Source organism: Hibiscus syriacus, unplaced genomic scaffold (assembly GCF_006381635.1).
Source record: "Hibiscus syriacus cultivar Baekdansim isolate YM2019G1 unplaced genomic scaffold, ASM638163v2 tig00110299_pilon, whole genome shotgun sequence".
Classification (NCBI taxonomy): domain Eukaryota; kingdom Viridiplantae; phylum Streptophyta; class Magnoliopsida; order Malvales; family Malvaceae; genus Hibiscus; species Hibiscus syriacus.
The window spans coordinates 844,044-870,374 of NW_024062668.1; the positions used below are offsets into that span (position 1 = coordinate 844,044).

Consider the following 26,331-nt stretch of genomic DNA (forward strand, 5'->3'; position numbering starts at 1 on the left):
GCTCCCAATGCACGAAATTCATCACCACCATCTGTCTGCAATGCTAGCAAACTACATTGAAACTGATTTTTAACCATCGCATGAAACATTATAAAGGCCTGTGAAACATCCGATTTATTTTTTAGAAGATAGACCCAACAATGTATGTCAGGACACTGTTGAAAGTATTAAAATGTTTTTCAAGTTTGGTAACCAACTTTGAAAAAATGATTTTCAAAGTTTGGTAAATGTTTCTTTGAAAATGGTTTTCAAAGTTTGGTAAATGTTTCTTTGAAAAATAGTTTTTCAAAGTTTGGTAGATGTTTGTTGAAAAATGATAATGGGATAATCACAATTAATCCCTAGGCTTTAGGGTATTTACAAGATTAAGTCCTTAAGTTTCAACTATAAATACCCTAGCTCATTTAGCTTCAAAACCATCCCAAAAATCATTTCTTTCTCCCAATACTAGAGAGTTTTCTTGTGAGTAGTGAGTGTTTTGTAAACACCTGTAAATTTTCTCTCTTAGTAAAAGATCTGCAGCAGTCCGGAGACGTAAGCACAATTGGCTGAACTCCGTTATCAATTTCGGGTATTATTTTTCCGCTTTTATTTTGCATTCTCACTAATCTGGTTATAGGGAAATTACTTGTACTTGGTTTATTTCTCAACAACTGGTAATCAGAGCTTTTGGGTTATGAATTTTGTCAATTTTTTGCGAGGTTACTATTTGGGTTACTATTCACGTGAATAGTAAATTTCGTGAATAGTGAAATTCGGTCGGCGATACGAGTTTGTCGACGGAGGTGTTCTAATACACTGCGGTTCGCAAAAATTGTCAGAAACGATCCAAACGAAGCCAGATTCGAGTGGGAGCGATGGCTGCAGACGAAGGGAAGGTGAAAATTGAAAAGTTCGATGGTGCGGACTTTGGATTTTGGAAGATGCAAATTGAAGATTTTCTATACCAGAAAAATCTATATCAACCCCTCTCAGGAAAACAACCAGAGGGCATGAAGAATGAAGACTGGGCTCTTCTCGATAGACAAGCCCTCGGAGTTATCCGACTGACGTTATCCCGCAATGTTGCTTTCAACATAGCAAAGGAAAAGACCACGGCGGGTCTTATGACGGCTCTCTCCAGTATGTATGAGAAGACATCCGCCTCAAACAAAGTTCATTTGATGAGGCGATTATTCAATTTGCGGATGACGGAAGGGGCATCGGTGGCACAACACCTAAATGAACTCAACACAATCACAACCCAGTTGAGTTCAGTGGAAATTGAATTTGATGATGAAGTTCGAGCTTTAATTCTCTTATCATCTTTACCAGACAGTTGGAATGCTACTGTTACAGCAGTCAGCAGTTCGTCGGGAAACAGCAAATTAAAATTCGACGATGTTCAGGATCTGGTACTGAGCGAAGAAATTCGACGGAGAGAATCGGGTGAAGCATCAACCTCCTCAGCCTTGCACACGGAGTCCAGAGGGAGAACTTCAGAAAGAAATTCAAATTGTGGCAGATCGAAATCCAGAAGGGGAAAATCAAGAACAGGAAATAAAGATTTTACCTGTTATAATTGCGGCAAGAAGGGCCACTTCAAAAGAGATTGCCGAGCACCGAAGAAAAATACTGGCGCAAAGGAATCTGCCAACATGACGGAGGAGACAGGTGATGCCATGATTTTAAGCGTCAACAGTTCGATTGAATCATGGATTTTGGATTCAGGGGCATCTTTCCACTCCACGCCATGCCAAGAAATCATGGAGAACTATGTCAGTGGTGATTTTGGGAAGGTTCATATTGCTGATGATGAAACCTTGAAGATCATCAGAAAAGGAGACATCCGACTAAAGCTGCCAAACCAGACCACCTGGAAGCTGACAGGAGGGAGACATATTCATGGTCTCAAAAGAAATTTGATTTCTGTAGGACAGCTTGATGGAGAAGGATACAGTACAACCTTTTCAGGTTGTGAATGGAAGATTACCAAAGGAGCACTCGTCATTGCTCGTGGTAAGAAGACTGGTACTCTCTATGTAACCTCAAATTTAGAGAATATCATTGCAGTAGCAGATGCTGATGGAAAATCAAACCTATGGCACCAAAGGCTTGGCCATATGAGCGAGAAAGGGATGAAGACACTTTTGTCAAAGGGGAAGCTGCCGGATCTAAAGAATGTAGATGTCGGACTATGCGAGGATTGCATCTTTGGCAAACAAAAGAAAGTCAGCTTTGCAAAGATTGGTAAGACACCCAAGGCTGAAAAGTTAGAGTTAGTTCATACTGATGTATGGGGACCATCTCCAGTTCCATCTCTTGCAGGCTCATTATATTATGTCACCTTCATCGATGATTCTACAAGGAAGGTGTGGGTTTATTTTCTGAAGAAAAAATCAGAAGTCTTTGATACCTTCAAAAAATGGAAGGCCATCGTGGAAAATGAGAATGGTATGAAAGTCAAGCGGTTGAGGTCTGACAATGGAGGAGAGTACAGAAATAGGAGATTCAGAGATTTTTGCGCAAACAATGGGATCAAGATGGAGACAACAGTTCCCATGACACCGCAACAGAATGGCGTAGCAGAGCGCATGAACAAAACTCTGAATGAACGTGCCAGAAGCATGAGGATACATGCCGGATTGCCCAAATTTCTATGGGCTGAAGCTATTAACACTGCAGCTTACTTGATCAATCATGGGCCCTCAGTTCCTTTGGATGGAAGAATACCAGAGGAAGTTCAGAGCAAGAAAGAAATAAACCTTTCACACTTAAGAGTGTTTGGTTGTATTTCTTATGTACACATAGACTCTGCTGAAAGAAGTAAACTTGATGCTAAGTCCAACAAATGTGCCTTTGTTGGTTACGGCGGTGATGAGTTCGGTTACCGATTTTGGGACTATGAAAATCGGAAGATCATTAGAAGCAGAGATGTCATTTTCAAAGAGAATGTGATGTACAAAGACAGGTCAATTGTAGAATCAAGCAGCTCCAATACCAAAGCTGAAACAAAGGAATTTGCTAAGTTTGAGGAGATTTCTGGAAATGATGTTCAGATCAGTCCTGAAGCAGTTCAAGAAGAACCAGGCACACCGGAACTAAGACGCTCCTCCAGAATTCCTAAACCAACCCAACGGTATTATCCTTCTTTGCACTACTTGTTGTTGACTGACAATGGTGAACCAGAGTGCTATGATAAAGCAATGCAAGTGGAGGATTCAACCAAGTGGGAGTCTTCCATGAAAGATGAGATAGACTCGCTTTTGTCAAATCAGACGTGGGAATTAGCTGAATTACCACCAGGCAAGAAAGCGCTTCACAACAAGTGGATTTACAGGATCAAAGAAGAGCACGATGGGAGAAAACGCTACAAAGCGAGATTGGTTGTCAAAGGTTTTCAGCAAAAAGAAGGTATTGACTACAATGAAATTTTCTCTCCAGTCGTGAAACTGTCTACAATCAGACTGGTGTTGAAAATTGTAGCTGCAGAGAATTTATATCTTGAGCAGTTAGATGTAAAGACAACTTTCCTTCATGGTGATTTGGAGGAAGAAATCTATATGAGGCAGCCAGAAGGCTTCATAGAGGCGGACAAGAAAAACCTGGTATGCAGGTTGAAGAAGAGCTTGTATGGTTTAAACAAGCTCCTAGACAGTGGTACAAGAAGTTCAATAGTTTCATGAGTAGCAGTGGTTTTACCAGATGCCAAGCAGATCATTGTTGCTACGTCAAGAGGTTCGACAATAGCTTCATTATTTTATTGTTGTACGTTGATGACATGCTCGTTGCAGGCTCAGACATGTAAGAGATTATAAACTTGAAGCAAAAATTGTCAAAGATGTTTGCTATGAAGGATCTGAGCGCTGCAAAGTAGATTCTTGGGATGAGGATCAAGAGAGACACAAAGTCAGGGACTTTGATATTATCACAGGCTGAGTACATCAACAAAGTACTCTCCAGGTTCAACATGCAAGATGCTAAACCAGTAAGTACACCTTTAGGTGTTCGTTTCAGACTCTCCAAAGAACAGTCACCAAAGATGGAGGAAGAACGTGCACACATGGTGAAGGTGCCGTACGCCTCAGCAATTGGAAGTCTGATGTATGCCATGGTTTGTACCAAACTAGATATTGCTCAAGCAGTGGGAGCTGTTAGCAGGTACATGAATAATCCGTGCAAGGTACACTGGGAAGCAGTCAAATGGATCCTCAGATATCTGCGGGGTACCACAAACAAAGCACTTTGTTTCAAAGGTGGAGATACGATACTGACAGGCTATGTAGATGCTGACTTAGCCAGAAATGTTGACATCAGAAGGAGCACTACAGGGTATGTCTATACTCTAGGAGGAACCGCAGTGAGTTGGGTTTCTCAACTACAGAAGATAGTTGCTCTCTCCACAATTGAAGCAGAATATGTCGCTCTAAAAGTTTCTTGGAAGAGTTAGGCAAGAAACAAGAAAACAATGTCTTGTATTGCGACAGTCAAAGTGCTATACATCTAGCAAAGAATCCGTTTTTTCATTCCAGGATAAAGCACATACAATTGCGATATCATTTTATCCGGTCTCTTCTGGAAGATGAGATTTTGAAACTTGAAAAGATCAGTGGAGCTCAAAATCCGGCAGATATGTTGACAAAGACGGTGACTACAGACAAACTGAAGTTGTGTTCAACTTCAGTTGGCATGCTAGAGTAACAAGACTAGAAAAGTTGTTGCATAGATCGAGGTGTGAAGACAGATTGAAATCAGTCTTCAAGTGGGAGATTGTTGAAAGTATTAAAATGTTTTTCAAGTTTGGTAACCAACTTTGAAAAAATGATTTTCAAAGTTTGGTAAATGTTTCTTTGAAAATGGTTTTCAAAGTTTGGTAAATGTTTCTTTGAAAAATAGTTTTTCAAAGTTTGGTAGATGTTTGTTAAAAAATGATAATGGGATAATCACAATTAATCCCTAGGCTTTAGGGTATTTACAAGATTAAGTCCTTAAGTTTCAACTATAAATACCTTAGCTCATTTAGCTTCAAAAACCATCCCAAAAATCATTTCTTTCTCCCAATACTAGAGAGTTTTCTTGTGAGTAGTGAGTGTTTTGTAAACACCTGTAAATTTTCTCTCTTAGTAAAAGATCTGCAGCAGTCCGGAGACGTAAGCACAATTGGCTGAACTCCGTTATCAATTTCGGGTATTATTTTTCCGCTTTTATTTTGCATTCTCACTAATCTGGTTATAGGGAAATTACTTGTACTTGGTTTATTTTCCAACAGACACTACCAACCAAACGATCTGGCTAGTGCAGTCCCCACAAATTAGCCTCAACTAATTCAAACATATGAGACTAAACTGTAGCAGAGCTTGAAAAGGGTAAACTATGACTTTTGCCTAGTTGGCAAGCAACACAAACACCAGACACATTTTTATTAACATTATTCCTAAAAATGCAATTAACAACTTTGGATGTAGGATGTCCCAATCTCTTATGCCAAAACCAATAATTGTTGGAGCCATCAATATGAAAGTCAGGTGATAAAGATGATGACGATAATGCAAAAGTGACAATGAGAACCATACTAGAAGAATCAGAAGTAGAATCAAAGTAGTAAAGACCATCAACCAGTTTACCTTTCAGCTGCACAGTTCTAGTTGCCTCATCCTTCACAAAACATTTAGACGAATGAAACTCAAGATAAACATTGTTGTCACGAGTAAATCTAGAAATAGATAGTAAGTTTCGAGTATTTTCAGGCACACACAACACATTCTCAAGATAAAACACCCGAGTAATAGAAGAAATTGAGGCATTTCCTATACCAGATATTCAAGAGTGGAACCATCACCTAAATGCACCTTACCATTACTTGTATAATGATGGCTCTTAGGTATGATCGGATGCTCATAGGTCACATGATGCGTGGCCCACGAATCAAAAACCATCACTTTGACATGGAGAAAGAACCTTTTGCAGCCAACGAGTTAATGAGCTGTGTCATTAGTACCCTCCTCAATAGATGATTCAGTTCCTGCAAAACCACTAACAAAATGATTATAACAAGTATTATTAATCTCAGGCGAATATTTACAAACATTAGCCTCCCCGTCACTTTCACCTTTAGAATGAGACGCCCCAACACCTTTTAAGTTCTGATCGAATCTATGCCAACATCTATCAATAAGATGCCCCAATTTACCACATAGCTGACACTGATGATAAGGTCTCATTTTATACTTGGCAGTCCCCTGATTATTGCTGAAACCACCTCCACTTCGATTACCATCACTTCTGGGTTTGTTGATTGATAACTCTCCAAAGGAGTTATCAGTTAAGGTCTTTTTACCTATATTAAGCTTAAACTTTAGCATTATTAGGATCATTTTTTACATATTTTATATCATATGCATCATGAGACTAAGTTGGTGGATGTTGGTTTAGTTTTATGATTTATGTTAGACTTTGGTACGCTGATGTTGTGCTGTGATATTGCATCGAATTATTGAACAAAACTTGTAATAATTGGTGACTTAGCGGCAATTATGGAATTTTCTAGATTTCTATAGTTATCCAATACAACTGTAAAATGGTTGAAAATTATAAGAAAAATAATATTTTTTCTATTAGAGGATGTTTTGACTTATGGGACTTATAAATAGGGTATTCCTTCACATTTTTTAGGATCCAATTCTTTCATCTCCATTATTTTTCTGCCATTTGATCGTTGATGGATGCTTAAGTATATTATCGGGGAGTGCACCAGAAACAGTGGATCAACCGTGTAGTAGTGATGACCAATTGGGTTCAACCTCAGCTTCATGTTATTTGCTTGAGAGGGAGATACACTTGCTGAGTTTGGATAATTATTTTTATGTTTTTATTTAGTTTTGAACATAAGGTGTTCGGTGAAATGCTTGACTCATGGTTTTTACTTTAATAATATATTTATGAGGTTTAATTTTAATTGGATGTTTTTAGAGATGAATGCATCCTTATATATGTTAATCTTGATTTTTTTTTAGAGATAAGAATATTTGAGATTGCATGCTGTTTTTTTTTTCAGGATTGGTTTTTACAAGACTAATGTTATGCTTTGTTAACTAATTGATCTATGGTTTTAATAAGATTTAAATCCATTGGGTTAGGTGTTTAATTATTGAGAAAGGATTGATGTGTTAATCGTTGCATAACTCATAACTTTATTGCTACAACATAACTATTCTGCCAGCAACCAAGTAATAACAACATTATTAGGTTCATTAGTTTGATTGCTTTACTATTTGCTGTAACATCCCCTATTTTCATTATCCTGATTTCTCTACTTTTCTATTTGTTTTCTAGTTTACCAATTCAACCATTATTATCCTTCATTTACTACTCACTCTTTTGTAACTTGTTTTGCTCCATGTGGGTTCAACATCTGAAACTCTTGAAGTTTCCACTTTATTACTTGATTTATTACTTGATTTACGACATGTTCTCTTGTGTTTGTTGTTGTATCAATGTCGTAGCAACGTTGATACTAGAACCTCTGCCTCAATCATGCATGGTCATATTTATACTTATAGGCAGTCTAACTGGATCTTTCACCTGAGATTCAACATCAATTAAAATCAACGTGACAATGTCAAAGGTATATGGTTAAAGACCAACAGTAATTGCTGCCACAAAAGGCTCAAATTCAGACGGTACTCCATAAAGCAGAGTAACAATTTACTCAACTTCTGAAACTGGAGTTCCAATCGTCGATAACAAATCAGAAATTTCTTTTATCTGAGTAGCAAACTCACAAATCGAAAGATTTCCTTAAGTGATCTTAACCTACAATGTAAACTCATTATCTTTGTAGTAGTCAGCTTTGAGTACAACTAGAGAACTGTACTCCATATCTTCTTTTTTGTATTGATAAAATTTAGGGTTTACCACGATCTCCCCTCCATCATTGATAATCTTCTAAGAAAGAACAACAACCGATATGCCAAGAAAATGCTTCAACTCATATCCCCAAACCATAAACAGTACTTGTTGCTTCCAAAGTAGAAAGTTGGTGTCATCCAGACGAACATTGACATACTTGTTAGTAAACAACGATTCAGACTGATGAACGGGCATCGAACCATCTCCTCCGTTACCATCCACCATGATGAACCAAAAAATCGACGTACAGAAAATAATTACAAAGAACTCCCACAGGTACTTGGACCATCGGCGAATGATACCATATTGAAACGATAAGATTTACAGGAAAATATAAGAAATAAAGTACATATTGACACCTTCAGAGAGATTGATTTATGTCTGTTGAAGGAAGAGGGACAGCTAATGAATGGAAGAAAGATTTAGGTTTCCCTCATGGTAAATCACGCCAATTAAGCGCAACCTTCCTTATGGGTTATAGCTGTACACAACCAAGTGCATGAACATTCTAGAAAGAAATTGAATGAAACAAACGAGAAAAATTTACATAACAAGATTTGAAAATCCAGGCCCTTACTATTTTTTATTAATATAGTCTACTTCCTTCTTTGGGTCAACACAAATAGTTTGACCCACTATTGAAGAAACAAGCTTAACAACTTCTAACAGAACCAACAACTTGAATCACCTCAACCAATTCTTAACCGTTGATATTGAAACAAATTTATCTAATGTTTGCTTAGCAGTAAGTAGAAAACTATCTTCTTCCTTATAACTACGTCCATGTGATTCATATAAAAATCATTGAAAATTTTGGCATCTTTTGCTATAGATCTTTTTCTAATCCAGGTACTTGAAGGCCCTGATGTACCTAAGGAAGTTCAGGTTTTACGAGCCAAAGGATTGAAAACACTTGGATCGATTTTTGAAGTTCGAAATACTCAAGAGTCTTGTAGTTCAGCTTGATATTGAGTTTTGTTTGAGATAGTTGTAATTTATGTTCTTGGTTCATATTGGACTCTGTTAATACCATCAACTGATATATTGACCTCATATCTTCATATCATGTGTTTTTCTTTGCAAACATCCATCGTCGTCGAAAACATCAACATTGACAAAGCTATAAACACCGGTTCCCAACATATTCATCTCTGTAACATCCTTAACCCGTATTTGTATCCAAATACAAGTTAAGTATATCACATTATTTTTTTATAATATTTCCTGTTCGAAAACAGGTAAAATTTTTGTTTCTTATTAACTTCATAATTTAACATTTACTACAAAATTGTGTAATAACATAAAATCATGATGTAATATTTTAATTTTCAATTATCATCCAATTTCACGTTTCATGTCACAATTATAACTGCCTAATTCAAAAGTCAATCGTTTAATCTTCACAACATAATTTATTATTACATTCATACATAACCACTTAGCAACTTATCATATTTTCGCCCCTCTTTACTATATTTTCTTATACTATACAATTTAACATTTTAGTACAACTCTTGTGATATCCTTTTTATAACGCTATCTATGAAACATATGTAATGCATATAATCAAATTTATTTAAACATAGTCTTGTGATTATTATCTACCGCCACACAACCACCCACTGACAACGACTATTATCATAGTTCCACATTAGGCACATAAATTTTCTTAAATTAAGTACATATAGTTTACCCTTAATCTATTCACAAATTTAGATTAAGCAATCATTATATAATTATGGAAGATATTAATTAATATAAAATCTCATAAAAATATAAAAACATCAATAGCGGATATTTTTTGTAATAGGCACATAAAGAGAACTTATAATAATCTTTTTCTTTCACATGTATAACACTATTCACACATGAAAAGCATTGTGTACTTTGTCTAACTCCGAAGGTAATGCTAACTGATAAGCCACTGGTCCGACAAGCTTTAAGATCTCATAAGGTCCAATGAATCTTGGACTTAGTTTTTCTTTGCGTCCAAAACGCAAAATCTTTTTCCAAGGCGATACTTTAAGAAAAACTTTATCACCTTCCTTAAATTCAATCTCTTTTCGTTTCAAGTCTGCATAAGACTTCTACCAATCAGATGCTATCTTAAGATTATCTTGAATTATCTTTACTTTATCTTCGACCTCTTTCAATAAATCTGGGCCAACAAGATTTCGATCTTTTAACTCGTACCAATTCAATGGTGTTCGACATTTTCTCCCATATAAAGCTTCATATGGATCCATCTTGATTCTCATTAGATAGCTGTTGTTGTAGGTAAATTCTGCTAAAGGCAAATACTTTTCCCATGATCCCTTAAACTCAATCACACATGCTCTCAACATATCCTCCAATATCTGCCTAGTACGCTCTGATTGACCATCCGTATGTGGATGAAATGCCGTACTAAAATTCAATCGAGTACCCAAAGCTTTATGCAAAGAATTCTAAAATCTTGAAGTGAACCTTGGATCCCTGTCGGATATGATTGATACTGGAACTCCATGTAGCCGAATTATCTCCTTGATATACAACTCTGTATATTTATCCAAAGCGTAATCCATTTACACCGGAATGAAATGTGCCGATTTAGTTAACCGGTCAATTATCACCCAAATGAATCCTTCTTATTTGATGTTAAAGGTAGCCCTGTAACAAAATCCATAGTGACTCTCTCATACTTCCACTCTGGAATAGAAATGGGTTGTAACAATCCCGAAGGCACTTGATGTTTAGCTTTCACTTGTTGACAAGTCAGACATGTAGCAACAAACTCAGAAATGGCTCTTTTTATACCCAACCACCAAAATCTACTCTTAACATCCTGATACATCTTGCTCCCACCTGGATGCATAGTTAGTGGACTATAATGTGCCTCAGAAAGAATGTATTTCTTTAACTCATCATCCTATGGAATGCAGATTCTTCCTCGGTAATACAGATAACCATCAGACTTGACTTCAAAATCTTTAGTCTCACATTTTTCCAGAAGTGAAATCTTTTCCAAACATCTGTCATCTTTCCTTTATAACTCTATTATCCGATCTATAATCATCGGCTTTATATTTTTAACTCAACCAATAGTGCGCCATTTTCTTTTAACAATAGTCGTACATCCATAGCTCGCAAAACTGTAAGGTTTTCCGACTAAGTGCATCTGCTACAACATTTTCTTTCCCTGCATGATAATCAATAATCATATTATAATCCTTTAAAAGTTCTATCCATCTTCTCTGTATCAAGTTTAGCTCTTTTTGAGTCAACATATACTTCAAACTCTTATGATCTGTGTAGATGTGACATCGTTCACCATACAAGTAATGACGCTAATTCTTAAGAACTAAAGCTATTGCTGGTAACTCAATATCATGAGTGGGATAATTCCTCTCGTGCATTTTTAATTGTCGAGAAGCATAGGCTACCACCTTACCTTCTTGCATAAGTACACAACCCAAACCATTATGAGATGCATCACTATACACCACATACTCCTTTGCCATATTTTGATTGTACCAGCACTGGTGCTTCAGTTAAAATCCTCTTAAGAGCTTCAAAACTCTCTTGACATTTCTCACTCCAAGCAAATGAAACATCATTTCTTAAGAGCTTAGTCAAAGGAGAAGCAATCATCGAAAAGTTTTCACAAACCTTCGATAATAGCCAGCAAGTCCTAAAAAATTCAGACTTATGTAACATTCTTTAGAGGTTTCCACTCCACTATTGCTTGAAATTTCTTTGGATCCACTCTTATGCCTTTTACTGAGACAACATGACCAAGAAAAACAACTCCTGATAGCCAAAACTCACACCTTGACAGTTTGGCATATAACTTTTTATCCTGAAGTATCTTGAGCACAGTACAAAGATGAGCATCATGTTCTATCTTTGTCTTTGAGTATACCAGAATGTCATCAATAAATACCACCACAAACTGATCCAAAATAAGGTTGAAATACTCGATTCATCAAATCCATGAATGTTTCCAGAGCATTTGTCAAACCAAACGGCATTACTATGAACTCGTAGTGTCCATATCGTGTTCTGAAAGTTGTCTTTGGAACATCTTCCTCTTTAATCTTTAACTGGTGATATCCCGATCGAAGACCAATCTTAGAGAAAACTGCTGCTCCTTTAAGCTGATCAAACAAGTCATCAATCCTCGGAAGAGGATACTTGTTCTTGATAGTCACATTGTTTAAATATCGATAATCTATGCACAAACACATTGATCCATCTTTCTTTTTAACGAACAACACCGGTGTACCCCAAGGTGAAATACTCGGTCTTATGAATCCTCTATCTAGTAGCTCTTGCAATTGGGCCTTTAATTCCCTTAATTCTATCGGGGCCATTCGATAAGGAGACATCGAAATAGGCATTGTATCTGGAAATACATCAATCCCAAACTCCACCTCTTTATCTAGAGGTAATCCAGGTAGCTCATCTGGAAACACCTCTGGATACTCTCGTATGGTTGGAATGTCTTCCAACTTACTTTCAGTATATTTTGTATCCACCACATTTGCTAAAATTGCTTGACACACTTGCAACAACAATTTCTTAGCAGTAAAAGTAGAAATTACATTGGATAAGGGATTTACCCTTTCTCCAACAAATATCATCTCTGAACCAGTTGCATCTTTTAAAAACAATCTCTTTAAACGACAATCTACCCAACCATAATAAGAGGATAGCCAATCCATACCTAAGATTATCCTGAATTCATCAAAAGGCAATTCTAACAAGTTTTCAGGAAATTATACTCCCTGTATCTTTATCAGACATTTATTACAAATCTGACTAATCTTTGCACTATGGCCCAATGGATTAACTGCCACAATATCACTAGAAATAGGTTCTAAAGAGATTCTCCTATCTCTAACCAGTTTTGCACTAATATACGAGTAAGTAGAACCGAGATAAATCAGTACAAAACAGGTGCATCGAAGAGATAAAAGGTACATGTTATAATTTCAAGAGCATCTCTATCATCATTAGTCTTGATGTGATAAACTCTTGTAGTAGTTCTGCCTTCATGATTATATGCCACCCCAAATGTTCTTGGTTTGCTACGCCTTTTACTTCCACCGCATTACGGTGTCGTTACTGACTGATCTGGATATAATTCTAGACATTTATTTCTATAATGTTCAGCTTGTTTGCAATGATAACATTTCCCCTCCATGAGTCGGCATTAACCATAATGATTCTTTCCACAAAACTCACATTCTGGTTTAGGACGAAATTCTGAACCTTTAGTATCTGCTGAAGCTGCATAGGTATGCTTGGACTTCCCTCCAACAAATCCTTTCCTGCCCATAGTTGCTGAAGAAGCATAACTTTTCTGATGTTGACCCTTGCTGCGTTTGGAAAATGGTGCAGAGTAGGAATTTCCAAACCTTTTATTTTTCTATGCTTTCTTCGCTTCTAGATCATCAAGGTCAACTTTTTCTATAGCTTTAGCCTTGTTTACTACTTCTTGAAAAGCAGTAAAATGATGAGAAACTAAAATTCTCTTATACTGAGAATCCAATCCAGAAACAAATCTATCTATTCTAGATTTCTCAGTCGGAAGAAACTCCAAAGAAAATAGACTCAACTTGTGAAACTCACATTCATACTTATAAACTGTTATGCCTAACTACTTCAATTTCAGAAACTGTTGCATCATCTCATTGACAAACACGTCCCCAATATACTTTTCCTTTAATTCTCTTAGAAAGAATTCCCATATGATATGCTTAGTGGAAACTCGTGCAATGATTGTATTCCACCACACACTGGCTTGCTCCATTAGTAGAGACACAACCCCTTCCAACTTTCCTTGATCATCACAAGGAATCCTGCTAAGCATATTCTTGACATCATTTAACCTGAAGTCAGCAGCCATCGGATCAGCATCTGAATCACCCCGAAATTCAGGTGCTCTCATCTTCCTTAGTTCTTTTGGAACCGACACTGGAGTTCGACGATTAATAATGTTGTCCAGAGCTTGTAAGAACAACCCCCTATCTTGAAATATCATGTTGATTCAGATTAGCTGGCTCTATATTCGGCTGAGCATTAGGTGGATTCTGGTTCACCTCATTACTCTAACTCTGTGCAGGAGTAATATGCTCGCCTTCCCTACTCGATTCTTGATGATTTGACATATGAACACAGTCAAAATCATCTTACATTAGTAAAGAGTAAGTTTACTTACTAATTAGAATCGTCAAAGTATATATATAACCATCAGTAAACTTTTGACATCCTAGTGGCATGTATACATTCTTAACAAAATTTTTGACTCATTTTATGTCCAGAAACGGCTAAACCGAAAGCTCTGATACAAATAAATGTAACACCTAAAACCCATATAATTATACCTATGCGGATTATAGTTGTCACATAAATTTCTCAAAATATTATCCAATTCAAAACTGATTTAAAATTTATTTTATTAAAAAAATTGATATTATAAAAATATCATATCATATCAAACTGTCACATACTATTTAAAACATATATTGGTACGCATTTATGCTATCCATACTGAAAATAAAGTAAAACATTTTAGTTTAGATATTACAAACCAGTTCCAAAATAGTTTAATAGAGAAACTAGGACATTTATAGTACGTGCCACTAACTAAGTCAAAATCACATCATATGATGTCTTACTGATACAGAAATATACTCATTGATGCTTGATGTTGCTCCGAACTCTTTATTCTACTACTGGCTTTTACCTACGCATGAAAGTCATCACACGCTAAGTATATACTCACTGAGGCAATTTAAAACAATAAACAGTGCAATACAAACCATGCAAGAAATTTAATATCATTTTCAAATTTCCAAAAAAATAAAAACAACATAATATACATAAAAATCATTTTTATCAACAACTATTGCCCACAATTCTTAATCTATGAGGAACCCGGTATAGGAGTCAAATATTGCAAAAAAGTGCTGAGGTCAAGCATTGCTCACCTAATAATGGACCGTAGTGCTGAGGTCGGGTTTTACCCACCTGACTTGTACTGTGTATCTTATTTGACACTATAGTACCACTTAATTCTACAGCGGTTAGATTCTATGGCATGCCATTAATACCACTAAACCTCAATAACATATTTGGGCATATAGTCATAATTTAAATCATCCATGGAAACATATAACCGTGTATAAATATTAGGGCAGTTCATACCCAAAATAACATTCATGTCAAAATCTCATGCTGATAAAACAAGGTCGACTTATCGCAAGTCTTCCAGATGATGTATAAAACATTTATGTACACGATGTATAAAACATCTATGTACCATGTCATGCACGTATTGCACTCACCTCGATACTTTATAAATCCAAAGTATATGCCTCACTACGGTCCACAATAACTTCTTTATACTTGATTTGCTTCAATTACAATTCAATCACGATCTGTATAAACATCACAAATTCATAACAATACTTATGTTAGTATTGTACTAACATAACACATCCCCAAAACAAAATCCATAATATATGTTTGAAACTCATTTCCTACCAAAATACTTAACACTTAATAATTCATTTTTAACATTGGCACCAATTTTTCCAATTTACACAAAATGGTCCTTCACCATTTTATCACTTAGATTCCTAAAATCAAAATTCCAGCATTAAAATTATTACCATTCAAATGCTTTTACAAAGGTATAATTACATTTAAGTACCCTAACTATACGAATGTTGTACTTAACCACCAACCTTTTCAAACTTTCAAAATGGTCATATTCCACATCTAAACACTCATTTCAATCCCAAAACAGTAATTTACAACATAGTATATCAATTATTGAACAATTATACAACCATTCACAACTTTTCCAAAATCGATGAATTGGTCCCCTAACTTTTTAAAAATTACAGAATGGTCCGCAAATTTTTCTAAGGCTTGAAAAATACTTCCTACATCATTTCAATAATTTTTCTCACTTAATTTCCTCATGGCTGAATATTTTAAACATAGAAACTAAGTTTTCATGATTTTGCTCAATTTTGATTCGATTCAAACATGAAATCAACTTCCAATCAACCTTATAACATCTCTACAATCAAAGCCCTAATCAAATTTCATCAAAACACCAAGTTCTTCAATTTCTTCATTTGACCGGAATTTATAGAATCATATTTAGGAAGTTTGAACATGTTTTAATCACAAATCAAGCTTGAAAATGAATCTACAACCTCAAAAACATCAATATTCATCATCAATTTCTTGAACCCTATCATGAACATAAACCCTAAGATTTGGGATCTTTGAAATTAAGCAAGTTGAGCAAGCATAATTGGTACCAAAAGAAATCGTTTTGCGACTAGATCACTTTCCTATTTCACGGCATAGCTTGAATTCCTAATGAAATTGCTCAAAAATGGAAAATAAGTATTTTTCCCTTACCATGGTATGAACAAATTTGGCATGAAATTTAGATATTTTTCATGCTAAGTCTATCTTAAATTTCACTTTAATGAAATTTAAATTCATTAAATTAGGAAATTACGAATTCACCCTTAATGAAACTTCATAATTACCATTAAACCAAGACACCTAACCTTATCATCTTCCAAATTAAGACACCTCAACCTTATCATATCCCATAAGTCAAAGATGAACAAATAAAATCTTACTTTACCGATTTTCCCTTGCCTTTTTCCAAAAATCACAATCTTGCCATTTTAAAACCAACAATCCAAATTAAACATGGAATTAAACCCTTAATTCTAATGATTTATTTATATTATTTTCCAACATTTATTAATGTGAAAATAATATTTTTCGATCTAAGGTATCATCCTTCAGATTTTCCTTAATTTTCTATTCGATCTGATTTACTGAATTTTTCGTCAACTTCCTTGTTCTATAACTTTTATTATAAATCTCAGATTAAAATTCTGATTCCCACCAAAACTTTATCCTTGAAATAAAATATTTATTTACAAGAACAAAATATAACTTTTTAAAAATTATCATTTTGGTCCCTAAATGTTTTCAAAATTTATAAATTGGTCACTAAAACTTTTCTAAAGTTTATACTTTAGTCACCAAACTTTCAAAATTTCTATTTTGGTAACTATCTAAATTTTTGGGGTATTACAAAATCCATATCAATCATCATATTCAACCACTTTCATATTATTTCCAATCTAATGCATTATCTTTACATAATTATCATTTCACTTTTAACTTTCCCAAAACTTGCGAATTGGACCTCTATTTTATTCAACTTTCCATATTAATCCAAATTCAATATTTCATCATTCAACTATAGCCTAGTACACTAATTGTCTAACCTTTTCATTTTAATCTTTCAACTTCTCATGTAATGTTGAAAAGGTCTTTAACAACTTAATTAAATTTCAATTTAACCTTTCAAGTCCCTCTAATAATCATTTATGATTATAATTCACTTAAACTTCATACATCATCTTATACTCCATTTCTATTTTAACCCATATTTTCTCCATATTTATAATTTAGTCCTTAATCTTATACATATTTCCAAATCAGTCCCAGTTAATATTTTAACATCAAAATTACCACCATATTATTTAAACTTCAAGTGTTTTTATATTTATATTCATTCAATAACTTTCAAACTCAAAATTTATGCAATTTGCATTCTGGTTCCAAAACTTCAACAAACTTACAAAATTAACCCAAAAATCAATGTTCCAACATCAAATCAACATTTAATATTCAATTCTAATATAATACTTTAAATTCTAAACAATTACATAATTGTCATTTAAGTTCTCAACCTTTTTCCATTATTACGACTTATCCCTTATACTCTTACAATCTTCCAAGTTCGATTCCAAATCCATAATCTAATCATAGGATAAATTCTTTTAGAATTCATCTCAAATTTTTATTTCATTCAATATGGTCCTTTTTACCATTTAATCCCAAATTTCCAGCATTTAATTCAAATCTAATACCTCAATAATTAAAATTTTTCACTTAATCCCTATCTTTTTTATATTTATGATTTGGTCCTCAAACTTTAGAAACTTTCCAAAATGACCCAATTTCACATTCTAACATCAATTTCAACATTCTATCATTTACATTCCAGCATAGTACTTTAACTATTAAACAATTACACTTTAATTCTTATATTTTCCAAAACTTGCGAATAGATTCTTGTATTTTCACAAATTTCCAATTTGATCCAAATCAAATTCCAATATCAAATTCAACGCTCTAACATCCAATTTTAACATAATACATTAATTATTCAATAATTTTAGATTAATCCCTATATTTCTCAATGTATATGAATAGGTCTCTATACTTTTACAATTTTCCAAATTGGTCCAAATGACATTCAAAGCATGTATAATCATTCTAATGTCAATTCTAACCTTTAGGAAACTTTTCCATAAATGTTTCCTTAGTTCTTCATCAATGTCGAATACTTTAAGGTTAGGATTCAAAGTTTGTCAACTTGATTCAAGCATGAATTCAAGCTCCTAACATTTTAATCTCATGCAATTCCAATCAATCCCAAATCAAAATCAATCCAAATTCAATAATCCTTCATAAACCCTAGCTATGAACGAATACAACATAAGCATTTTTAGATGATTTTAATCATCACATAAGCTTGAAACAATTCTACAACACTTCTAGCATCATACTTCAATCTTATTTTATTGGATTATAATCTCTTTTTCATTCACCATTTTCATCAATTCAATAATTCAATTAAGGAAACAATAAAATATTAAGACCAAATGATAGAGAATTTGATATAGATCATTTTTCTCTTTCATGACTTAATCCAAATATTAAATGAAAATGGCTAAAAATAAATAAAATGAAGAAAAGTTACATTGCTTCTTTCTATCCATGGCTCACGGAAATATATAGGGAGAAGAAGACAATTTCTAGATAATTCATGAGAATTATCTCATGTAAACTTGTCAAATAATTAATTAAATAAATATAAAATTTATTTAATGTAAAATTATAATTTTACCCTTTAAAAATAATGATAATTTCAACCATGCCATTATTATGACATCGTCTTCCTTAATTCATTTTCTAATTCAAATATGAACAAACTATTTTGTGCTTTCCCAGTTTACCCTTGTAACTTTTAAAAATTACAAACTAATTACTATAATTAACAATTTCGGTTTAACATAGAAAATATATCTAAATTCCAAGGATCCATGTCAAATTTCACCGTTATAAAATATAGAAATAATATTTTAACCTCTTTCTATCATCTTTCAAGTTTTCTTGAAATTTCAGTTCGATCTGATTATCCGAATATTTTATCGAGCTTTATTACTTTTAATGTAGATTCCAAAATCTAAAGGAAACATAAATACCATTCTTAAGGGTGAATTTTTCATTTACGAGACCAATATATATAACTTTTTAAAATTACACTTTTGGTCTCTGAACTTTTCTAAGTTTCTATTTTGGCCACTAAATTTTCAAAAATTGCATTTTATTCACTATTCAAATGTTGTTACTATCTCGATACTCGATGGGTATCCGCTTCTTTGTCGATATATGTGTTTTGTTCGAAGTTGTTGGATTTGTTTATTCTTGTACAATGTGCTGAATTTCTGAAAAGTATGTTTCGTTATTGAATTTCAGACAAGAATTTCACTGCAGGATTAACTTTGTTGTATATGTGTGCAAAGCTTATCTTCAACTAGATGAGGTGATAATTAAATCAAAGGCACAATTGACACCTATATTCCTCACCAATGCCAAGTTAAATGAGACATTATCATATAGCAAATCACTGGAAATTTGCTTGATTACAAGTGCTTCAACAAGCTTTTCACATGAAATAACATCATAAACCTGTAAACTGATAAATACACACAGACTCCATTAAAGCAGCAGGCATGCCTATAGGATTATGTAAGTGGAGGATGATGTATGCATAAACTTAACCTAATCCTCCGTTGCTAATGCTAATTCAAGCATATCCAATGATAAATACATATACACGTGTATGCCAGTCATTTGTTAACTAATTATATTATTAAGGTACTTAATTGAGGGGTTATACATATCTTATAATGTGAAGAGCAAATACAGAGTAACTTAAAAATGAAAAGAAAAAATGATTATAAGGTAATATTTGTATATGATTTCAAATATGGATAAATTTATGTAAATTTATAGATAAAACTGTTTAAACTTGAGTCACCTAGAAAAATAACTTTCTCTTTATTACAGATACTACTCTTTAGATTCTCATATTTTTTAACTTAAATAATTAGATATAAATTGATAAAAGCTATAAATTTACCGAGACTACTCTTTAGATTCTCATATTTTTGAACTTAAATAATTAGATATAAATTGATAAAAGCTATAAATTCATAGACGAGAAAGACAAAAATAAGTATTATGATGCTTTCACCAAATGTCACACTCTAATTCAATATTGTTACCTTACTTAACTATATAATCCAGTAAGTCATTAGATTAATAGACCCCAAGCAGTGGCAGATCCATCCTTATGGTCACATGTCTATTTTGAAATTCGAAAATTTTCGGTTATTTATTTATTTTATTAATTGTGTTTATCTTGAAATTTTATTTGTCTACCTCATACAAAAATATTATGTTATTAATATATGTGTGCCCACCTTTAAAATTTTCTGTATTCGCCATTGGCATCAACAATAGAACAATGGCCTCCTCCACCTTTTTTACCTACCTTTGCTTCATATTCTCTCTCGAGTGAGAAAACATCTTTGAAATGAAGAGAAATTGCTTAAACATGCAGAACAAGAAGATTGTTCTACTTTTTCTAATGGTTTCAGCTTTTCTTTTATCAACTTCAATGGCGGGTGAGCTTTATCTCCCTCTTTTCTTTTTCTTTAATCAGCGCAAACTCATGCACGATTTGTCGACGAAATGTTTAAGCTCTTAGTGACGAAGAAGGAAACAGCAGTTTACTAATTAGTATAAAAATGATTAATATGCATATTCGTCGCGTAAAACTGAAGAAAAATTAGTTCGTAAAATGGAAAAATATTTCATTTTATTCTTTTTCTTCAAAGTCCTATTAGGGTTTATGATGTATGTATGCACGTATGTGTACACTTTATCTTCCAACATTTATATGCTGAAAATCATCTTTTACAGGTCGACGACCCAAGGTCATAAACATGGCTGAGGAAATAAATGCAGGCTTTGAGGTATATATATACTTGATTTAAATATTGACATTGTGCATGGACATAAATAAGTTAAAAGAGTCATGATACAAAAAAAATTCTATATACTTGATTTGAATTAATTGAATAATAAATTGAATATTGATAGTTATAAAAAATCTACATATCAAATAATTAAAAACTCAAAATTTTAATTAACCCTATACTTTGTTTTTCATTAAATTTAGTTGGGATGGATAGAAAGAGCGAGTAAGGATAGTGATCCCCTGAAAATTTAAAATTATTATATATTTTAGATTTTTATGTATTTTTTATTGAAAATATGTTTTCATCAAATTTTATAACTTCATCCAATCATCAATTTCTAAAATTTTAGGAGTTCTTCCTTCAGCATAAAATCTTACGTCTATTTGTGAATTTAATCATTTGCATATATATTTTTTTCTTAATTTATTTTTGGTTGATTCATTTTATGATACTTTTTGAAAAATATAAGAAACAGGATGGTGATGAAGGAAGTGGAGTCCACGAAAGGATGCTTAGAGCAAACACGAGAGACTATGGAAAATACGATCCATCGCCGGCTCTTGTGAAGCCTCCTTTCAAGCTCATACCTAATTGATGTCTGTTTTTCATTCTTTATATTTTACTTAAGGCATAATACCAAAAATAATCCCTAACATTTACGAAAAATAATCATTTTGGCCTATGTTCTTTATTTTGAAGCATTTTTCCTTTGACATTTAATTTTGAGGCAAAAAGCTCATTTTATAGATGAAAATCATTAGTTAACACATGATTAATGCTATAAAATAAGAGTCTTTTTAACCTAAAATTAAACGTTGAGGGCAAAAATATCCTAAAAAAAGAATAAGGGACAAATTGATTATTTTATCAAATATTAGGATAATTTTTACCTTAAAATAAAACGTTAAGGGTCAAAATACTCCAAAAAAATTAAATAAGAGGTAAATGAACATTTTAATAAACATTGGACGCTAATTTTGATATTATATCTTTACTTAATTATATCAACCATCTCATACATAAATACATACATATATTTAATAACCATGGTTGTGTCATGTTTATAATGTAATATATACGCGTGAAATCAATAAGGAACATATCTTTTACGGCTTACTACTTGCGTCCCTGTAAGATATATGAATTTTTAGGTTGGTTCCTTAAGAATTTTTCATCACTTCATCTCTTATTTCGATAGATATGATTTTCAAGCGGGGAACCACACAATGAGACGAAATGTATGTTGTGGTGAAAACGGAAGACTCATATATTTTTTATACGATTTCTACTTTATTTTGGATGAACTATAAAAAAACAGAACTCGATTCTTTCCTTTTTCTGTATTGTAACACTTTGAGTCATTTCTTATTTATTCTATCCTATCATATTTAGGTTAGAGATAAATATTCGATGAAGTCGAGTCGAATCGAGTTTATAAATCTCGAGTTAGTCGAATTGACGAGTCCCATTTTATAACTCAAATGAATTATATTTTTTTCAAGTTTTTGTTTAAATTTAATTATAAATAAGTATAATTTCATGGTATTACTTGATTCTAGTTTAAAAGGTTTTTTATAACTATATACGATATATATATATATATATATATATATATATATATATATATATATATATATATATATATATATATATATATATATATATATATATTTCAGTCTTTATATTGTTTCTCCGTTGGCCGCAATTCACAGACAAAACAGTCTTTTAATTTTTCAATTAATCTCTCTTCCTCCAGACATGAATGAGAGTTTGATGACAGCTGCTCGAACCGGAAATGTTGGTGATTTGTACAGGTTAATTCGGATAGATGGGAATGCTTTCAGGAAATGCTTTCAGGCTTTTTGAGGATGTGGAGTTTGTGGACACCCCTTTAAACATTGCTGCAGAACAAGGGTGCATTCGGTTCGCCATGGAGATAATGAACCTCAAGCCATCATTTGCTCGGAAACTGAACCAAGATGGCTTCAGCCCCATGCACCTTGCGGTTAAAAAAGGGCATATAGAGATGGCGTTGCGTTTCATGGAAATGGATAGAGATGTTGTTCGTGTTAAGGGGAAGAGTGGTAAGACTCCTTTGCACTTGATAAGAAAACTTGGAAACCACCATGGTCTGTTGGATAGACTTCTAGAGGTTTGCCCTGAGAGTGTTCTAGATGTTACAACTAAGAACCGCACTGCTTTGCATATTGCAACCAAAAACAAGAGACTGGACGTTCTTCAAGTCCTAATTCGATGTCTTCAAAAGAAAGACAAAGACAAAGACTATTATCGGCAAGTGGTGAACCGGAAAGACGAAGAAGGCAATACTGCACTTCACATTTGCTGCTAGCAATAATCAACCTCGGGTTTGATGACTTATCTGCTTTAATAGTTAATATTACATAGATTCTTTTGTACCTCGTTGACGTTTTAACTGATTGTAGCAGATGCTCAGAATACTATTAGACTGCAAGGCTTATAAGCATGCCACCAATCAGGCTGGTTGGACGGCACTGGATGTTGCAATAGGGCAAAACAACAGAGAAAACATCAGTATTTTGCGGGGTTGCTGTATTCCGAGAGTTTCAAACTTCAAATATAAGATGGAGAAACAAATGGCCAAAGTATCTAACGATGGCATCGTCACTAATTTTTTCCGGAATGGATAATATATCAGGGGAAGACCGCAATGCTGTACTAGTAATTTTAGGACTGCTTCTTACCGTAACTTTTCAAGCCGCTCGTAGCCTGCCCGGTGGAGTCTTGCAGGGTGAAAGTTCCTCAAAGTCCAAAGGGTTGTATGATCGAAGTGCATTGGGGGAATCATGTTGGAAACTAAACGAGTAATTTCCCTATAATCAGATTAGTGAGAATGCAAAATAAAAGCGGAAAAATAATACCCGAAATTGATAACGTAGTTCAGCTAATTATGCCTACGTCTCCGGACTACTGTAGTTCTTTTACAAGAGAGCAAATTTACAGGTGTTTACAAAACACTCACAACTCACAAGAAAGCTCTCTAGTATTGGGAGAAAGAAATGATATTTGGGATGATTTTGAAACTAAATGGGTTAAGGTAATCTTGTAAATACCCTAAATGTGCAATGACTAAAGTTGCAATATTCCCATGTAAAAAACTTCACAAAATTAGCCTCCTTTTGACTTCACAAACCTTTGAATTTTCAACCCATTGTGGGTGCCAAACTTCCAATGTGTCGTGCCAAACTTTGTTTTGCATTGCTTGACTTTTCAACTTTAACAATCTCCCACTTGAAGACTGATTTTAATCTGTCTTCACACCTCGATCAATGCAACAACATTTCTGGTCTTGTTACTCTAAATCTGCTTCAGTCCTTCTTACTCCCTGAAGTCTGACACTCTTCGTATTGAACCCTTGTCATTGGAGTTCTTTGCGCCATCATGCATCAACACTTTCTCACGGCAAAGTCTAATGCCTCTTCTTGCCTCCTCCCTTCTAACACGAAGGTTGGAGCTCACTTCCCACATTGTAAATGGGAAGTTTCTCCGTGGTTGCCTTGTCCCTCAACGTCTTGGCTTCCTTCGACTCTTGTCTACTAGTCTTTGAAGAATTGTTCCTCACTTGAACATCCTCGGCAAGCCCTTGCTTCGACCTTTCTCTTGTGATGGTCTCTGAAGCCATGTTCTCTACGCGAAAATGCTCGACAAACTCCTTGGACATGGACAACTCCTCCTGCACTTGGCTTCTACACGCCTTGGCAGAAATGAACCTTATTGAGTCAACTCTCAATGCCTCTTCGATCTTGGGTTCGTCCTCTTCTTTGTACAACTCGATGCTGGGCCTATCCATCTCATTGGATGACTCAGCTCCCCTCGGGTAATCTCGCAATACTTCTGGCATCTTAAGTTTGTGCCCCCTCGTTTGCTCGACTCTTACCTTTGGCGTAGCATCTTTGACACTTGAACTTGTGCCAAGCCTGCACACATATTCCCAGATCCATCATCTGGTTCATCATTGAGTAGACTTTCTCTGCCACTCGAGGAACAACATTCCTCATCCTTCGACTTGCCTTCATCATGGAATCTCTTTCTGCTACCCTCGGCTTTCGGCTTTGCTTTGGAAGTCTTGTTCTTCTTGACTCCAAATTCTTTGATGGACTCAGCGGTTGTCAATGCTTTGGACAACTCCTTGACTTCCCTTCGCTCCAACACTTTCTTTGCCCACTGCTTTAATCTGAACATGAAGGTGAAGAACCCATCTTCTTCAGTCAAACTTGGGACTTTGAGCATGAGTCTTCTGAATCAACTCACATACTCCTTAAGTGTCCAATTATGCATAAGACACCTCAACTTGGACCACGTCTCCATCCTGGCATACTTTGAGCAGACTTGCTCACTCTGCACCCTTGGCTTGATGGCTTTATCTCTTGCTATCTCACCGGGTCCCTTCTTGTGCTCGACTGCTTTGATACCCGCAGTCTCGTCACCTTTCGATCCTGGGTTGACTACTTGAGAGCTTGTAGTCGCACCACTCTTGCTCCTTGATTCGGCTACTTTGGAACATGTAGCCTTATCAAGTATTTCCCTTGTCTTGATTGCCTGGATACTCGCAATCTCGGGCTTTCTTCTGGGTTTGGCTGCTTCAACATCAACAACCTTGCCTCGTCTCGATCCTTGCTTGGCCGTATTGATCCCATCAATCGGACAAAGTCTTTTTCCTGGCTTGGTAGCTTTAACACTTGCGACTGTGCTAATTCCCGCTCTCCTTCTTCCATCCTATTCATGATGGTTGTAAGGCGACACTTCTCGGGACATCCTCTAATCAAATGAGGACCAACACAGAAGTAGTACTTCAATTTTTCCTTGCTCCCCTTCTTCTTTACACCACACTTAGCCTTGCCATTCTTTCCCGATGGCTTTCCTTGGCTACGAATAGTCGATGGCTCACCTTGGCCATTCGAAGAGCATTCTCTACCATCTCCCTGCTGCACCTTTTCCCAGTCTCCCCCACTGTTTCTACTATCCCTAGGCATGGGCCTAGACGACACATTGCAACTTGGCTTGACTCTTGCAAGCTCATTCAGCTTTCCGGCTACTGCTATGGCCTCTGAAAGTCTCTGGGCATCTCCTTGCTCTCCCCGAGCATCGCCCCTGGTCTAAGTCCATCCAAGAAGGTCTTGAACGCACCCCATTCACTCGTTGCTCCCTTGCATAGTTTCTCAAAGTCATCGCTCCCACTCGAATCTGACTTCTT

At 34.7% G+C, this 26,331-nt stretch overlaps 2 protein-coding genes across 2 annotated transcripts; both read left to right on the forward strand.

Annotated features, from left to right (window-relative positions):
* Positions 1 to 20,657: 20,657 nt before the first annotated feature.
* Positions 20,658 to 21,693, forward strand: LOC120116570 (protein CASPARIAN STRIP INTEGRITY FACTOR 1-like). The gene is made up of 3 exons (XM_039137023.1): positions 20,658 to 20,741; positions 21,040 to 21,092; positions 21,574 to 21,693. The coding sequence occupies exons 1-3, from the start codon at positions 20,672 to 20,674 to the stop codon at positions 21,691 to 21,693; spliced, it is 243 nt and encodes an 80-aa protein (XP_038992954.1). The 5' UTR covers positions 20,658 to 20,671.
* Positions 21,694 to 22,926: 1,233 nt separating this feature from the next.
* LOC120116594 (ankyrin repeat-containing protein BDA1-like) lies at positions 22,927 to 23,945 on the forward strand. Its single transcript, XM_039137033.1, has 3 exons — positions 22,927 to 23,427; positions 23,546 to 23,669; positions 23,776 to 23,945. Exons 1-3 carry the CDS (start codon positions 22,927 to 22,929, stop codon positions 23,943 to 23,945), a joined length of 795 nt encoding a protein of 264 aa, XP_038992964.1.
* Positions 23,946 to 26,331: the final 2,386 nt, after the last annotated feature.

Excerpts from the sequence above, each read along its gene's own strand:
- LOC120116570 (XM_039137023.1), top strand. The coding sequence starts at position 20,672 with ATGCAGAACAAGAAGATTGTTCTACTTTTTCTAATGGTTTCAGCTTTT. Across the intron at positions 20,742-21,039 it reads TTTATCAACTTCAATGGCGG|GTCGACGACCCAAGGTCATA; the intron begins GTGAGCTTTATC and ends CATCTTTTACAG. Across the intron at positions 21,093-21,573 it reads AAATAAATGCAGGCTTTGAG|GATGGTGATGAAGGAAGTGG; the intron begins GTATATATATAC and ends TATAAGAAACAG.
- LOC120116594 (XM_039137033.1), top strand. The coding sequence starts at position 22,927 with ATGGGAATGCTTTCAGGAAATGCTTTCAGGCTTTTTGAGGATGTGGAG. Across the intron at positions 23,428-23,545 it reads AAGACGAAGAAGGCAATACT|ATGCTCAGAATACTATTAGA; the intron begins GCACTTCACATT and ends TGATTGTAGCAG. Across the intron at positions 23,670-23,775 it reads CAGTATTTTGCGGGGTTGCT|GGGAAGACCGCAATGCTGTA; the intron begins GTATTCCGAGAG and ends ATAATATATCAG.